This window comes from Pholcus phalangioides, unplaced genomic scaffold (genome assembly GCF_987345545.1).
Source record: "Pholcus phalangioides strain wild (caught in Gottingen) unplaced genomic scaffold, Ppha-v1.0 ptg000022l_1, whole genome shotgun sequence".
Classification (NCBI taxonomy): Eukaryota; Metazoa; Arthropoda; class Arachnida; order Araneae; family Pholcidae; genus Pholcus; species Pholcus phalangioides.
In genome coordinates this window covers 18,325,773-18,343,706 of record NW_028301615.1, presented here as the reverse complement: position 1 = coordinate 18,343,706, position 17,934 = coordinate 18,325,773, and the positions used below count along the sequence as shown (strand labels likewise).

The 17,934-nt window shown below is 38.1% G+C and overlaps 1 protein-coding gene across 3 annotated transcripts in view; it reads right to left on the bottom strand.

Annotated features, from left to right (window-relative positions):
- LOC149069929 (inverted formin-2-like) overlaps nt 1–17,934 on the bottom strand; it is a 39,129-nt gene that overhangs the window by 7,731 nt on the left and 13,464 nt on the right. For 2 of the 3 annotated variants that reach the window (XM_089249447.1, XM_089249446.1), the window contains exons 4-10: nt 17,729–17,901; nt 10,557–10,636; nt 7,502–8,853; nt 5,145–5,461; nt 3,184–3,441; nt 1,495–1,676; nt 852–972 (exon numbers count right to left, since the gene is read on the bottom strand). In XM_089249447.1, the coding sequence (XP_089105573.1) occupies nt 852–972; nt 1,495–1,676; nt 3,184–3,441; nt 5,145–5,461; nt 7,502–8,853; nt 10,557–10,636; nt 17,729–17,901 (2,483 nt within the window). The remainder of the gene's footprint in view (nt 1–851; nt 973–1,494; nt 1,677–3,183; nt 3,442–5,144; nt 5,462–7,501; nt 8,854–10,556; nt 10,637–17,728; nt 17,902–17,934) is intronic. The other variant, XM_089249448.1, reaches the window with a different exon arrangement.

The window sequence follows — 17,934 nt, the reverse complement described above, 5'->3', positions numbered from 1 at the left end:
TCCCTCAATGTTAAAGTTTGCATAAGAAGGCTGTCCATTTCAGTATGTTTTACAATCGTACTAGTTAAATATCTCTATAGTGATCAAAATGACCGTAACCATCATTCTAAATAGAATTTTATTTTGTCATTTTCTTCATTTTCTCCTCCAAGGCTAAAAGTTCTCTTTTACTACTCTATAGAAAAATATTCATTCACATATAAATATTGTTCACATTTTGTGAAGTTTGATAAATATCATAAATGCCAAGAAAAATTAATAATTGTCATTAATAATTGTCTTCTAATCAGTTAACATATAAAATGTAATGACTCCAATGTGTTTCAAACTCTTAGATCTACCACTAAACTAAGAAATCAAGAAAATTTAAAATTTATATTTTGTGATTTTAAGAGCCTCAAAGACATGAAGTTTCAATAACCTGAGATAAACTGTTTGGGTATAAGGGGCTGCTCAAGTATTACATAAGCAAATTTTAGCCATTTTTGACCCCCCCCCCCGTCAGCAAAAGTCAGCAAAACGCTGACCCCCCTCCCCACCCCTTGTCAGCAAAATTTCATCATCAGCTCTGCCCCTCTGAATCCAACTCATATTTTCATAAAGGGTGGTTGATGACATAAACGTTATCCAACCCCCCCCCCTCGCCCCTTGTCAACAAATCAGAACCCCCCCCCCCCATCGATGATGATGTAATACTTGAACGGCCCCTAATGGCATATCAAAGTAGTTTTGCGGTCAGAATGACTGTTTCTGCCATTCCAGTGTTAAACTAGAAACATACAGTACTCCTTATGCGGAGAAAAAATTATTCATATTGTGTAAAAAATTTTATATATATTAGATTAGCTTACCTTTAAGAAGCTGCTGTAATATTTCTCCAGTTGAGCATCACCTTCCCCAATTGCTGTTTCCAGCTTCATAAGACTATTTTTTATCTGTCCAATTTCTTCTGTCATACTCTCCACTGTCATTCTGTAATCAAACGCATAATTTAGAAGGAAAAATTCTCACTGATGTATCACAAGCATACAAAATTTATGTAAATATAATTCATTAGATAAATTTGTTTGTTTTATGAAGGAAACAGTAAAATATACGATGGTAATGAACAGGGCAGTCTTAAGAGCATCATCGGCCCCTGGGCCAAGTGGTTTTTCTGAGGCCTTATCTGTTAAATTCTAGAAAATTTTTTAACCAGATCCAGGGGTGGATCTAAAGCTCGCTGTTGGGAGAGGGGGATTTCACAAATCGCTAAAAAAAATCAGTTTCAGCATATGATAACCACATGTCCCACATTTTGTCCTGTATTTTCTGTGCCAGTCAAATTTTTCTGTTTTTTTCTTCATCATAACTTTTTTTGAAAAATCTCCCAGTTCTACCTGTTTTTCAGTCAAAGTTTTATCTCTCCCCCTTCCCCCGGGGCCCATGTATTAAGACAGCACTGGTAATGAATATATATAAGGTAAACATGAGTGATTCTCCCCCATTTCTCACCTTGAGCATCGGGAGAGACATTTCAGAAGACAATTTGTGAACTGCAAGCTCTCTGGATTTTTCTTTAAAGCTTCTTCAACCAGATAATGGAGCAATGTTGTTTGTGGTTGGTTGGCTCTGGTCTCAAGAACCTTTGGCAAAGTCGACAGACGGAAACCCACAGCATTGCCAGCATAACTATCCTACGGGAGAAAGATTAGACAATAACATAAACACAAGTTGAATTATCAATTATTTGATTAATTTATATTGTATTAAATTATAAAACGTGATGATATTTCTACACAGTGTATGTTCATATACCAATATTCAAATCTAATTTGATAATGTTCTTAGGATTTTTCGGTGAGTAGTTCTTTATAAATTTATTTTTATTTTTCGAAATAAAACCATGCAGCGCATTAGCCTTTTTTTTGTTTTTTTGTTTTTGTTATGCAGTTGTGTGGATGTGATGGACTTGCATCATGAGGATCTAGATTCGATCCCCACTGACGGCAGTGGTGGTTGGTTGAAGTTGGTTTTCTGTACTTTCTCAACATTAAGACATGAATGCAAGCTGATCTTCCATTTATAAAATGCCTCCCCCACAGAGAGCAATCAGACCTACATCATTTAAAATTCATGCATGATGAAACAGACAAAATAACAAGTTGATTTGTTTGCTTCGAATTCGGATGACAGGTGGCAGCACATAAACACATAACAGCATTCCTCAGAAACAAACTTAGATACAGAACTACATACACAGCACATTCCGACATGCACTAAGATTCATTAGAAGTCTCTCAGAGGAATATTTACGAGGTACACGTCTGGTTTAGTAGCTCTGGAGTGTCCCCTCTAATTTTTTGTCATGAGCATAAACCAATCTTTTCTGTGCAATTGAAGTGTATAAGACAATTTGTCATATGCACTTTAATTTAATGATTTTGAGTGCGCGAAAACACTCTCATCATGCATATGCACACACCCTAGACTGGAGCTAGAGGGAACATTGTTTAAAAGTAGTAGTAGTAGCCTTATATAGTTTTACAAGCTCTGACATTATATATTTGAGAGCATACGTACTGAGGAATTTGTTTTGAGAAATTTGTTTGAGAAACATCAACTAAATTTAAATTATCTTTTAACTTCAATAGGTAAGGTTAAATACACAAATCTATGCAAGATTCTATGAATAACTTATACATTGATCGAGCCATATTTGTTTCCTTAAATTGCGAAAAGAGTTACTTCAAGTTTTTGCCTCCATCAAGATCAAAGAATAGCAATAGATATAACCAAATAATGCAGCAGCGTGCATATAAGGGTCTGTCTTGAATGAAATGAAAACTACTTCAAAACTAATTGCCATCTTACAGCAAACAAGGTGCTTTCTGGCACCTTTGTGCTTCAATTTTAGACATATATTCTTTGGCAAAAATTTTTTGCCAAAGAATATGAGGTACCTTTGGCAACAATTTGAGTACCTGGAGTATCATTTGAGTACCAAACAACACTTTTGAGTATCTGGTCCACTTTTTAGATCAGTCCAAGACTTTTTAAACCAAGTTTTAATATTATCGAAAACTATTTCGGGTAAAATGCACGTTGTCAAGAAAGTTAAATATAAAGTTAGTATAAATAAAGTCAAGATATCGTAAAAGCTTTTATACTATAAACAGCATATTTTACATAATGAATTCTTACCATGTTTATAAAGTTACCAGCTGCAAGAACTAAACGCAGGAAATGCTTCAAATCTTCGTTTGTCAAAAGAGTCTTGCAAGTCTCGAGAAGAGCATCCACGTGTTCTTGAAGGGTTTGCCTTGCCATGGGAAATTCCTCCAGTAACAACATGCCCTCGACATGAATCATAGAGTTCTTAAGAGAGCCCATTTTGAGTATAAAGTTCTCAGCGACCCCTAAGTTTTTCGTATCGCCACTGTATGATTTGACGCGCTTTACCTATGAGAAAAATAGCATACAAGAGAGTAATGGCAAAAAATAATTTAGTTGAACATAATATATAGGTGAAATAGTTTTTGTCAAAACAAAGTGTATGATATAGCCTACATATGTAATGTGTGTGTGTGTGCATGAGAGATAGCTAGACAGGGGCCTATGGATCAAAGCTGACTCTCCACAAGGTTTTGTTCTCACCTACCGCTTCTAAAACTTGAACCCAAACTAGAGGTTAACCATCAGGCTATCAAGTGACTGCAAATAAATTTTCTTTTGATATGAGGGTAGGTCCACATGAATGTACATTACTAATTTCAGGGTGTCTCATAAATTTGTAAATTGTTTAACAATTCATAAAAATTGAAGGAATTAGTGTATTTAAATGTGGTTTGTGAAAAAGTTATTTTCAGAAGGATTTTTTTTGCTAAGTAAAAAATTTAGTTCCAGTTTTTGTAGATACATGGCGCTACCTGAAAGAAAATTGTAGAATTCCTTGGAAATCTCAATCTTCAATCTCTTCTGTGTCCAAAACACTCACAAAGCTTCAGCCGACGAATCATAGCTGAGGTAAAATGAATTCACCAATAGCGCTTTATTCACCAATGTGAACACCACAATTAAAACCTCATGGAAGCACCAGTAACAGGTAAATTCAGAAATGAGCTACTAATCATACACCCTGCATTTTGGACTCTGATTTGCATATTTCCAATGATTTGTTTTTGTGCAGCGCACTCTATTGACAAAAGTTTTAGCTCAATTTTTTTTTTTACCAAAAAAAATTCTCCTTCGTGAAAATAACTTTTTCACAAACCATATTCAAATATAAGAATTCAATTTTTATAAATTTTTAAACTATTTACAAATTTACTGGACACTTTGTATTTACGAAGGTTTTTAACAACTGGCTGTTGTGTGTGCGAAGATGAATTTTTGGAAAGAGAGAAAATTCAACTGCCTTTGCGAGGAATCGAACTCACGTCTTTTCACTTTCCTGGTGAATGCACTAGACTACAAAGGCAACGAATCTCTCAATCTTTCCTTGGAGCTCGTGTGCACTGAACAGGACTGTACATGGATGGCTGGACCTGACTCAGGTCAAGCTCACAACTGCTGACACTGTCACCACATGGCGACGGTGACTCATTTAAGGATGACGTCACTCTTCGCTACCATATGAAGACTTTTAATTGTTGTTAAAACCTTTGTATGGTAGCAGAGAGTGATGTCATCCTTGCACTTTGTATTTTACTAGCATCAATGAACTAAAATAGTTTTACTAATACTAATAAATAATTAATCTCATTACTAGTATTTTAACATCTTGTTCAAACACTAAAAACTTAAAACATTGATGTTCAATAATATTTACATGGGATGTACAACAGCAACAAGAAACTGATAAATATTTTCGAGAATGAAAAGGGTACGCCACTTTTTTATGCAACCTATTGAGATTTATGTGGCAAATTATAGCGACTTATTTTATTTCTATTGCATATTTTCTTTGGCAAATGCATTTGGAAATGATTACCGTTTCAAATCTAAGTGTGGTTCTTGAAGCAAAATGTCTCTTACAAAAATTAAAAATGAAATGTTCTCAACATAAGTCACTTAATTAGTGAGTAGAGAGAGACATTGGTTATGTATTGCTCAGTTGATGTGAAATTGTATAATCATTCCATAAAATTTGATAACAATAATACCTCTTCAGAGCTCGGCAGCAAAGTGATCAGGGTTCTGAGCTTTTCTGCTCCTAATTCCTTACTTCGGCACTTCAATACAAGATCCATAAGCTCGTCCAAGCCATGTTTGAACTGTTTGAGGAAGACACAGATACTCAGGCTCCTTTTGCTATCTACGAGTGACACCTGAGAATGCTGAGGTTTCTTTGAACTTCCTCTTTTGCTTCTTCTTTCTGGGATTTTCAGGGGTTGCTGCTGACAAAACAGAGATTCAACTTTGTCAAAGTCCAAGTCAACCAATGACGAATCACTATTTATCTCATTCCAAATTGAATTCTCTGAAATAGAAAAAAAAAGTTTTTGAGTCGAACATTTATATTTGTGGCATATAAAACCAAAATTCAAATCAATTTCTCAAAGTGTCAAATACTCAGAGGTTGCAAACGTTTTTGTTCAAATGGAACCCTTGATGGTTTTTCCCCCACAGACCTAAATAATATGGATATTTCTCCACCATAGATATTTATTGCAATGGAAAATTTCACAGCTTTTGATAGTATCATTTCATTTCATACCGCGCACCGCCCAGGTTTTATCGACCATTCTCAATTTTAGCCATTGCCCTGGATGAGGGGGCTGGGCGGTGTTGGGTGCTTTATTATGCACATGAAATACATGAACATGAATATAAAAGCACGTTATTAAAAAAAAAAGTATATACAGATTTTTAAATATTTCTATTATACAATATACAATTTATTCCGATGAGCTCTTCTAATGTCTTTTTAGCTCTATTGAGCTTGAGCCCTTTGTTTTTCTCTGTGGCTAAGCACCAGGTCCTGAACCACATTTTCCCTCATTTTTTGATAGTATCACTATACTTAACCATACGGGCATCTCATAAACATTTCTTGGAGGGATTGGTGCATGCAGGGATGTGTTGTGTGTATATATGCATAGCCCTAATATATTTATGTTGTTAGAATCATGTGCGTACAGTTTTCTGCTGGTGCTACCATCTGCCTTACATTTTCAAATGAAAATGGCAAATGCCTGAATTTTCATGTTATGTGAGTATCATGTTGAAGGTGTGGCTGCTCTGTAAGGAGAGATTTTCTAATGGGAAACTGCCTCTTATTCCTGCCTTCAGTTGTAGATTAAATATTACCCTTGAATAGGTCCTTATTTTCAATGAGAAATAATGGAAAGATGACAAATCCTAACTTGTCTAGTGTCCTGCATGCGTTTGTGAATGATACCATCTATTTTCAAAATTGAAAGCATAATAGTAAAAGATGCATAGATTTGTAACGTGTATGATAATTTTTGTGGGGAAAAATGTCTCCACAGAGGAAAAAAATGTATGTAGAGAAAAATGTCCTCTCTACTTGTTAATACAATATATATGGAAAACTGGCTGTATAAAGAGATATTGATGTTCATAGGAGAGGAAAATTCATCTCTTCCCTCTTGGGGAATGAATTTTCCTCTCCTAAACGCAGGGGAAACCTGAGGAAACTCAAAAATTAGATTTTATAACATTATCAATGATTTTACTCATATGAGAGTGCGAAAAAACATTTATTGTAAGATATTTCATGGAGAATTTTGCATTACATTTCTCATTCGAAATAGTGCATATCCCCTTTTTTGATGTGCTTGCAAGCAACATGTATTGCATTTGCTGACATACCAAACATATTCAACCAGAGTCGGTGGGGGGGGGGGGACTATACTTCTTTTGTCCAGGGCCCATCAAGTCAAAGTCGGGGCCCTGATAATCATTGCAAAAATTATTTATAAATAAGTCCAATGTCTCCTGACCTTTAAAAACAGAAGCTTTGGTAACTGTTTGACACAATGTAGTTATTTTTAAATTACAGCAACAAACACAAGTTAATGAAAGACATTTTTTCTGGATATATTATGCCAAGGTAAAATAGGAAAGAAAAGTCTACTAGTCTCCGCCGGGAATCGAACCCAGTCTTCTAGCAATCCAGACAACTTCACTATCCATTTACACCACAGGAGACGACCATTCCTTCCTTATTTACGCTCTGCAGCATGTGTATGGATAACGTGTGCCCGAATTCCAAGAGGACTGGGTTTGATTACCGGCAGAGAAAGAGAGAGAGACTAGTAGACTTTTGTTTCCGAGTTCACCTCGACATAATATATCCAGGAAAAAAGTCTTTCCTTCATACAATTGAGCCGAGAAAAAAAAATCAAAAATCATCTCAATCACACAAGGTGAGGCTGCACTAAACGTCAAATAAAACAAAATAAATTTTCTCTATAAACTATTTAAATCACTGATAAATAGCCAAAATGATTGAAATATAATGTATTTTAAATGGTTCATATATTGAAATGTTTACCATCCACATGAGCAATCGGTATTTTTGCCCAGTTGAGAGTCTTCATCTTGGCTTTTGGCCTGGGAAGAGTATGATATATTGGTCGACAGCGAATATCCGATGTCTCTTTGCTGCCATTCGATACAGATGACCAGGATCTAGTCAATCTTCTCTCAGTTGAATCAATGGATAATGTGTTGTACGATGCTCCAGATGTTGGTGGTGGCGGTGGAGGAGGAGGGGGAGGTGGTGGTGGTGATGGAGATGATAACGTGTTGACTCTTGTATCTTCTATGGGGCATTGTGATTTCTGACACATATCTCGTTCAAGAGCATTGTTACTGATAGACGAATGACTGGTGTCGCTTCCAGTAGATGTACTTGATAGAGGCCGTTCAACATGGCTGAATGTCATAATGGATGAATCACTTTGAAGAGAGATTTCATCTGCAGATGATCGAGATGAAGTATCCTGTGTACCGTCTCTTAGTGACACGCAATCCCTACGCAACAACAAAGATGCATTCGCTTTCCTTCTTGACCGTTTAAGCTCGATGCTGGTCATCCCTTCCCTGACGGAAATGCAACTGACTGACTTGCGGAGCTTCATATCTGGCGAAGGGGGATGAATTCGTACTTCTGGTGTTTTCACTTTGTTGAGATTATACTTTTTTGATTTACTGAAGAATGGTAAATTAATGTTTAGAGAGAAACTCTTCTTACGTTTTGGAGGTGTGCTGTAGCTTCTATCATTCGTCAAAGTACTTGGTACACTTTGCACATTCGTATTAGATGATTCAGCAACTGATGGGGCTAAAAAAATTGAGCATTCAGATTCAGTTTCGTAAATACTCTCTGCTATACTATATGTTTTACTACTCTTACTTTCTTCACTAGAACTTCGAGTGAGAGGTTGCGTAGAACTAGAACCACTCGACTGACGAGTTACAACTTTCGCAACAGTGGCTGCTTCAGCTGGTTGAATAGAACTACACTGACTAGTTGCTGAAGGGGTAGTGTTTCTGTTTTTCTTGGAGGATTCACTTTTAGGTGACATAAATCCTTCGACAACGTCATGACTTGCCCATGACTGACTTCTTGATACTGGCACACCAGAATCTCTCGATCCTGTTGATGTTTCGCTCCCTTCGTCCTCTTCCCTTATTCTTATCTCTGGATGCAGCTGTGAATGCCTCTGAGATACTTTATTGCTTTGAACATCAGAGTCAGACGTACCATCCCTGTCTTCTGCGGGTGTTTGAACCGAAGCTGATTTCACTGATGGTTTTGAAACAGTACTGAAATCAGGTCGTAGATCATCTGAGTTTACTGCTCTGTCAGTGAGTTCTTCCAGAGTGCTCCAAACATAGTCACTAAACGAACAAAGAACAGAAAGAAAAGGAATAAGTAGCTAATATATAGCTCAATTATTGTCAAACATTATGAATAGGGGATATGTAATCTTTGTATTTATGAAACAGATGTGGCAAATGCAAAGTTTTCCTTTTTGATGAATAAGTGCAAAATCTTGATAATTTACATTTTTTGAAACGAAAATAGGTAGAAATTTTGCTTTCTAAAACTTTCACCTATGTACAGTACTTTTAATAATTGGCCTCATAATTAAACTATTTAGGTATAATTACAAGGTCAACTATTAAAGTATTGTACATGTATAGTTGAAAGTTCATTTTGGCAAATGGATGCAAAATTTTTAATTTGAAAAATATTTTTGCAGATGAATGCGAAATTTTTGGTTGGAATTTTTTTTTTTTGTGAATGAATACAAAATTTTTGATTCAAAATTCTTTGCGGAAGTGCAAAATTATTGATTTGGGAAATATTTTTTAGAATGAATTCAATTTTTTTCAAATGAATACAAAATTTTTGATTTGAATTTTTTAGAATGAATGCAAAATTTTTTACTTCGAAAATATTTCTACAGATGAATGATAAATTTTTAATTACAATTTTGTGGATGAATGCAAAGTTTCAAATGAAAAAATTTATTTTGTGAATTAATTTAATGCAAACTTGAAGATTTACATTTTTTTTATTTTTGCAAATAAATTATGAAATTTCCAATTTGGATTTTTTTATTGCGAAATTTGGATCTTTTATTGTGAAATTTGGATCTTTTATTGCGAAATTTGGATCTTTTATTGCGAAATTTGGATCTTTTATTTGTGAAATTTACGTATCTCTAATTATGAATAATCAACAGGTTTGATTGTCACGAGTGCACCTTACACACACACTCTCTCCCCCTCTCGCCTTCTCATCGAGAAACCACACATCATACATACATACATACATGGGATGCAACACGTGTGCTCTCCTTTCCCTCACCAGGTATTTCTAAGACGCACTTGAGCACCGAATAAGTACGTATTACATAACACAATCACAACTCTGCAGACAGACATTGTGCCTCTGGGCCAATGAAACCCCTTACAGAAATCAGGTGATTGCCTTTGACCAATAGCAGAGGTCTTCACCAACTTGGTTTGGGAACACACGAGGCTTTTGCCAGAGAGAGAGGTATTGCTGGAGGTTGGACGACCAACATGTCGCGCTTGAAGAGTCGTAAATTTACTCTCTCTCCCCCCCTTAACCCCGGGTCGGGATCCCTCAATGTAGGGGACGCAAGAAACCTTGCCCAGAGATGACAGTGAGTGATTCAAACTATATATAATTATTGTGTGACCTTTCTTTTGTGTGTATTTTGGTGGAGTGAGAGTGTCCATGTTGAATATAAATTGTATTGAGTTTAGTGTAATTCACGGTGTCGAAGTGTTTTCAATGAATGAATAAAATTTTAAATTAAAATACTCTAATTGAAAATATTATTATTTTTCCGCAAATACCTGTTTATAATTGTCAAGTAATATATAATATGGAAAATGGCGTATCGATATACCAACATGATCAAAAATATATGTACAGTATAATGAAATACAGCAGTAATTTTACAATTTCCCTGTAATGAATAATAATAATGATGATTATCCTCCTTGATGTCATTTTCTTTCCAGTAACAGTCCTGATAAATGAATGAATTTAAGTGTCTCCTCACCTTTTCTTGTCATCTGGATCCAAAAGGCTGAGATTCTGCAAGATGATAAGAAAAGAAGCTGAATGAGGTTTGTCCTCCACCTAAAAAAACACATATGTACAGTGAGATGGATCATGAGATTACCGTTGGTAACATTCTTGATTGTGACTGATGTATTTCAGAAGTTTGATAACTTCACAGATACACCAGTCAGTTAATTGATAAATACTGGAATTTTATGAACCAGTGGTTCTGAAAGTGAGTGTCACAATTGTTACGGAAAAACTTTGTTAGGGACGTTGTAGTGAGCTAGAGATATTAATGTGCATCTGTTTAGTGCTTCGAAGAAGTGAGCGCAGTAGCCCAGGTCAATAGGATACTTGCCTGAGATACCAAAGGATGTAAGAGGTGTCGCGAGTTTGATACCAGGTTCATCCTTGTCAGAAACTTCCCTGGCACGGGTACAACAGAAACTGGGACATGACCACAGAAAAAGATTGCTACCGTAGGGAGTCCCACATCAAGGGGTTAGTGCACCAACTTCTCGAAGAGTTTAAAGAAAGGCTGCCATTCAGAATAAATATATTGTAGGTCCCGTTCTAATTAGCCCTCGTGTGCAGAAAATGGCTCTGGTGCGACAAAAATGATCAAATTCCAAGAACTTCTCCAGAATAACGATTCTCAACTGACACCATATGGCACCCTTGTGGCCCTGGGGAATTCTAAGAGGCCAAGGGTAAAACCTTTCTTTTCTTTCTTTAAAAACAACTCTGGTCTATCGCCATGGGCAATTTACTACCTATTGAGTTGTGTCGTGCTGCCATCTATATTTCACAAATGAAGTGTAATGACAGAATATTTGTACTGTTTGTAGGCCAAATGCTCTCTGTGGCTAGACTTTTTAACGGGGAGATCAGCTCGCATTTGCGCCTTGAAGTTGGAAATCACAGAAAACCAACTTCAGCCGACCACCACTGTGGCGATGGTGGGGCTCGAACCCGGGTCCCCGCGATGGCCGCATTGACCTAAAAGGAGAAATACACCCACAGGCTAAATATAAGATCTACACTGATGGCTCCAAGACTGAGCATGGAGTGGCTTCGGCCATGGTTACCTTTCAGGATGACTTGGAGATAAGTAACTGGAGCAATAAACTCAATGATCTAAATACGGTATTTCAGGCGGAGCTGTTTGCGCGGCTCACAGCTACACAACAGGCAAGCGCCAGCAAGAAAGAAACACACGTTCTTTCTGATTCACTTTCTTCATTATATGCGGTTCTAGACCTCCTATCACGCCACATGACGGCTAGGAAAATTAGAGACCTGTTACTGCCAAATAGACATATCTATATCTCGTGGATCAAAGCGCATAGTGGAAATACTGGGAATGAAGCAGCTGATCGGTTAGCCAAAAGAGCGACCGAAAGACCAGGAACAGATTTCTCTATCCTTCTTCCAAAGTCGTGGGCGATGAAGAAGTTGCAAAATGATCTGTTACAGAAATGGCAATCGCGATGGTCAAATGACACGAAAACAGGTCGTAAGATCCATGAAGTTCTCCCACAAGTTAAATGCTCTAGTTATAGCTGGTCTAGAGAGACTATTTTATTTTTTTCGGAGCATGGCCCCTTCCCCTCCTATCTTCATCGTTTTCATAAGAGTAGGTTTTCAAGCATGTGTAAATGTGAAGGGGAGGGAACCGTCTTTCACTATGCTACGGCATGCGAGTATACCAAGGACTTTCATTTTGGCTCTACTACGCCACAGAATTACACCACTTGGAAGAAACAGTTACTGAGAAAACACTGCAGAATCGAAAGAGTTAAGCGCCTTATTAGATACGTCATTTCAAACGAAGACAAAATAACAGTCACGAAACAGTGCCAAAGTACGAATGTTTCAGCTCCCTCACAAGCTGATAACAACCCTTCATCAGACTCAGACTATGATCCTCTTGCATGAGATGAGGCATTTCGGGGTTGTAACACGGTGTCTTTGTGTGCGACTTCTGATAGACAATGAAGTTCCTTGATTCCCGTTGCTGTCAATGGACAGTGTCGCCTGTCTTGTATATATTATATATATATGAGTGTTTATGTGCTTGTATATATATGTTTATGTATCTTATATATGTGTGTGTCTATAGTTATTCGTGGGCCCCCTTCGTAGCCTGCTGGCGACGTGCGTATGCACCTGCCCATGTAACCTCAACTTTTTGTCTTCTTATCCGCTGGTGGTCTTTAGGTGCTTAGTGCTCCGGATATTGCATCGCTCTTCCTCCATGGCCCAAACCCTCTGGGTGACCAGCTTATATCCCCTATGGGGGACAAAGCGGGGGCCATGGTCGGTTTCGGGTCCCCGCGATGCGAGTCCGTCACTATGACCACTCGACCACCACAGCGGCAAGGGTAAAACCACATAAAAAGGGAGTCATGTCAGGTGATTGGGGGCGGGGGGAGCTGTTGAGATAGCCCTGCACCCCGGACAAAGGGATTTTTGTGGGCCTCTTACTGGGCTAGAGGAATCTACCTACCAATTTAATACTTATTCTCAAACATTGTAACTATATCTCATCATAACAAGGGCCTGGGGAGCACAGAGATCTAAAAAAAAAGAAATAGATGTGAAGCCGTTAAGTGAAATATAGTAGGGGAAAAATATTACTTTTTTAGAATCCGGTGGAAACCCTACAAAAGAGGGACCGACAGGTATTTGTCAAAAGGGGTGCAAATTTTTTTTACACTGTAAATTTATTCGGGAATCGATTTAGTAAGTTGAAAAAATCTTGCTTTCCTCAATGAAGGGTGAATATAGAGGGCTAGCAAAACAAGAAAAGGTCCAAAAGGTCAGGGATGTTGAAAATTTATGGAATCACACACTGCGGCTGAAAATAATTAAATTATGTGTATTTTTCAATACACTAAGATTTCTAACATTCTTCTTTTATGGAAATGGCCTTGAAAGTAAGTGTTTTAGTTTCTTATCTTAACGTAGATATAATTTTGATAATTTAATCTCAAAAAATGTACTGTAGGGAAGAAGCATCTGTTCCTTATGCCAGAAAGGCAAATCCTTAATTAAATTCTGCCAAGAGCTCTTGTGAGTGTACATGTGTCTGTCCGTATGGGTCACACACACAATTCCAGTTTATTGCCACAGGCATGGCCACCCCACAAGGGTAAGGCTGACAGAGCTCCAGCCCTGAGGCCCGGGACGATTCTCATCATTTTTCTGTTTTTGTTTTTTTTACACTGTAAAATCACTGTGGAGAGGCCCATGAAAAATCTGACTGGGAGGGGGCTGCAGCAAGATGTGGGGGCCATAGGGCAATATTTACTGTCATTTCAGTCCTGAATAAGAAAATAAGTCTGAGGTGTTGAGTAGTTGATTCGCTGGTGTTTGGGGACACTAGCTGCAACGTTAGGGCAATATTTTTTAATGTTCTATGGTCAAATAATGTTTAAAATCAGACTTGTTTGTATACGTTATTGAAATGCTGGTTGTGGGAGGAGGAGGATATGGAGGATATACTCTTCCAAACGAGTGTCACTCAACCGTAAACTATATAATTGGGAATAACGATTGCTGAATAACTTGGAATTAACTCATCGAACCATTTCTAATCATTTACGAGCGATGCGAAGATTCAGAAAAAAGAAAAGGCGTGCCACACTAATAATATTGGCGGCATTGCTTAGTAAAAGTTGGGTCCAGTCGCACAGATATACAGGAGTAGTGTTGCTGAGGGTATCGTCCCAAAGGATTGGAAACTTGCTAATGTTGTTCCGATATTTAAGAAGGGTAGTAGAGAAGCTGTGTCCAATTATCGTCCAGTGAGTTTGACGAGCTCCCTCTCGAAAATTTTGGAAATTATCAACAGACAGTTTTTGAAGTGGATAGGCGAGAATAATGTATTGTCGGATAATCAGCATGGGTTCAGGAAGGGGAAGTAATGTGTAACTAACCTCCTTTGCTTCTATGATTACGTGACTAAGGCTTTGGGTAAGAGCAAAAATGTAGATGTTGTTTACCTTGATTTCCAGAAGGCATTCGATCGGGTCCAACATGGTAAACTTTTGAAGCGTTTACACGAGATTGGAATTGGGGGCAACTTGCTGAATTGGATAAAATCGTGGTTAAGAGATAGGTCGCAACGAGTTATGGTGAACGGGGAATTCTCTGATTGGACAAACGTCACAAGTGGAGTTCCTCAAGGAAATGTCCTTGGCACCATACTTTTTTCACTTTTTATCGATAAACTCGATCAGGGTATCGATGGGATTACTAGCAAATTCGCAGGTGATGTGAAGTTAATGGGGGTAATCGGGAGTCAAAGCGATAGAGAGTCGCTCCAGACCAGTCTAAACAGGATTGCAGCATCGGCAAATGAATGGAGCATGACGTTTAGGGTTGATAAGTGCATGGTCGCTCATTTTGGTTCGAACAACCCACGGTTCTCTTACGAGTTGAATGGTGTCACTATCCCGGATGCAACTAGGGTCACCGATTTGGGAATTCTCATTGACGAGCGGCTTAGGTTTTCTGAACATTGTTCAGCGGCGGTCAAAAAATCGAATAGAATGCTTGGTCTCATTTTCAAAAGAGCCTCTTCGCGTTCTCTTAAAGTTATTCTTCCGCTTTTTCGAGGCTTAGTTCGTCCTGGACTGGAGTATGGTGTAAGGTTTTGGAGACCATACCTACAGAGGGACATAGACTTGGTTGAAGGGGTGCAGAGAAGAGCTACGCGTGTCCTTATTGGAACACAGGGCTTGAGTTATGAAGAGAGACTTCATTTTTTGAATATGTTTACATTGGATGAACGCAGGTGTCGAGGAGATATGATCGAAGTGTTCAAAATTTTCAATGGGATGGATAGTATGATACCATGAACTTTTAGTACACCGCCAATCGACTGCTTTTACAAGGGGACACCAGTATCGATTGGTGAGGGACAATGCAAGGTTATGGTGTCGCAGGGAATTTTTCTCTAATAGGGTTGTTAATAAATGGAATAGCTTACTCCCGGAGGTAGTAAATTGTAACACAATTGACACGTTTAAAAAGAAATACGATAAACATGTTGGGGTAAATCGAGAAGCTATCCATACTTAGAAGAAGACAACCACAAGTATTCTTTATGGGCATTGTATAATATTTTATCATGTGTATATATTGTTTATAATTTTTGTTAATTGCATTTTTAATTGGGTTGCTGTATTTTTGAAATATATGACATCCATATTTTTATGGGCATCTTTTTCTCAGCCACCTCGTTGGGCATTTTGCCTGTTGTGGCATTGTATTTGTATAAAAAGAAAAAAAGTGAAGAGATCCACTGCATATGGAAAAATAAAAAAAATATATTCCGACGATGGGGCCGAAAACGCAATCAATCGCCTATTACACAACGTAGCCTATCTCGGCTTGAATACGCGTTTCCTACATTCCTTGAGATATTTTGTAACATCGCACGTATTTAATCCGCCAAGGAATTCTTCACGACTACGCAATCATCCGTAAGCACGTCGTATAATCTTATACTGCCTTTTCACTGTGTTTTTTTTTAATGTATCAGACCTTGGAACGTCGATAAAGACGTCCTAAAATAGCTTCAAGTAACGCGAGAGGTTCCGGGTGGGTGAGAGATTTGTAAATTTTTCTCCGACATTTTCATTTTCCTATGATAAAACTGTGCAACACCATGAATTTCCGAACATAACTATGAAGAAGAATTCTCGCTGTGTGTGTAATGTAAAGCAGGGCCGCCCTTACTAGACGCGGGACCCGGTGGGAAAATAACAGCAAGGTAGGGGCGTCTTAAGAGTTTCGGAGGCCCATTAACGATGATTTCATATATTCTGTGGGAGAGTGGAATCCATATCCAAAAATTCATACATTATTGCAAAATATACAGGAATAATCAAAAATATCCATACCAAAAAATGTCGACACAATTAAATGAAAATTAACTAAAAAAATTAATGAGAATTTTTCAAATTGAAGAAAATTTTAAATTGATGAACGAAATAATTCCAAAACCAGTTAAAATTAGGAGCTAAGGAAAAAAATTATCTGAGAACTAATCAGAATTCAGAATCGAAAATAAGAAAAATAATTGACTGATAATTCCAGCACCCATGAAAAGTCAGAATGAATGAATTGAAAATTACACAATGAATGAATTGAAAATTACACAATGAATGAATTGAAAATTACGCAATGAATGAATTGAAAATTACACAATGAATGAATTGAAAATTCAGAAATGAAAGACAACTACTATTACCGTAAGTACGGGGTCCAGTGCGACCGCACTTTTCGCACACCCCTGTGGGCGGCTCAGGTGTAAAGCGAGACACGAGCCAGCGCACTGCGGTAAAACCCTCTCTAAAAGGGCCACCTTTGTTCCTCGGGCGGGGTTGAATTTTCAGAGAGGTAGCCCTCCTGCATAGAGTAGAAATAATTGATAGGGATCAGGAAAGAGTGAGTCACCATCACAGATACTGTAAACAACAATCTTTTGCTGGGGGAGCGAAAATGTACATATATTTAAGTTTGCTGGAAGTGCGGCGTAGTAACAAAGCAGAGGAATACGCAATGGGGGATATAGGACCCCCACGAAATGTGAGAAAATGATTGATATAGGAACACATGGAATAACTCAAGTCCATTGTTATTCTGGGAAAATCATGGCACTCTCTCCAACCCCGACAACCTGCTATGGAGTCTCCAGGCTGGGATATTTGGTGGGCTCCTCTATAGCGAATTCATACAGCGAAAAATATAAAAAAATGTCGAGAATCGTGTCTCGGGCCATCTTAAGAACATTCTGAGAGCCTCCGGGTAAAGTAATTTTTCTGAGCTCCCCCACCCACCTGGTGAGACCTGTGTACTTTCGAAAATTTCAACCAGATATCATTTTTGCGAGGCCTCCCTTGACGCCCACGGGCAGTGTCCGGGTGGGCCCCCCATGCGTTAAGACGGTACTGCCCCCGGGCTGTAGCCCTGCCACTCCTACCCTTGTGGGGGGGGGGGGAGGCATGGGGAAAATGACCCAGTTGCCTGTGCGGAAATCGGGCATTATGAATAATTTAAAAACTGAAATTCTTTCAAAAAAAAAATTTCTGTTTCAATTTTTTTTTCTCCAGTTTTAATTTTAACCGATGAGGAAATATTTAAGTAAAGTCATACTTTGTCTAATATAGACTGGAAGATGGCGAAATGCGAAGATGACGATTTGAGGCCGATGCTTTGGGCATGCTCCTCATCCGCTTCTTTGGATTTCGAGAAGACCGAGCACTGGAGCGAGATATCCTCGTCCTGGAGTTGCTTCAGAGAATCCAAAAGCTCTGAAAGACCCAGGGCTAAAAAAAAATATCGATTGGGAAAAAAACCAT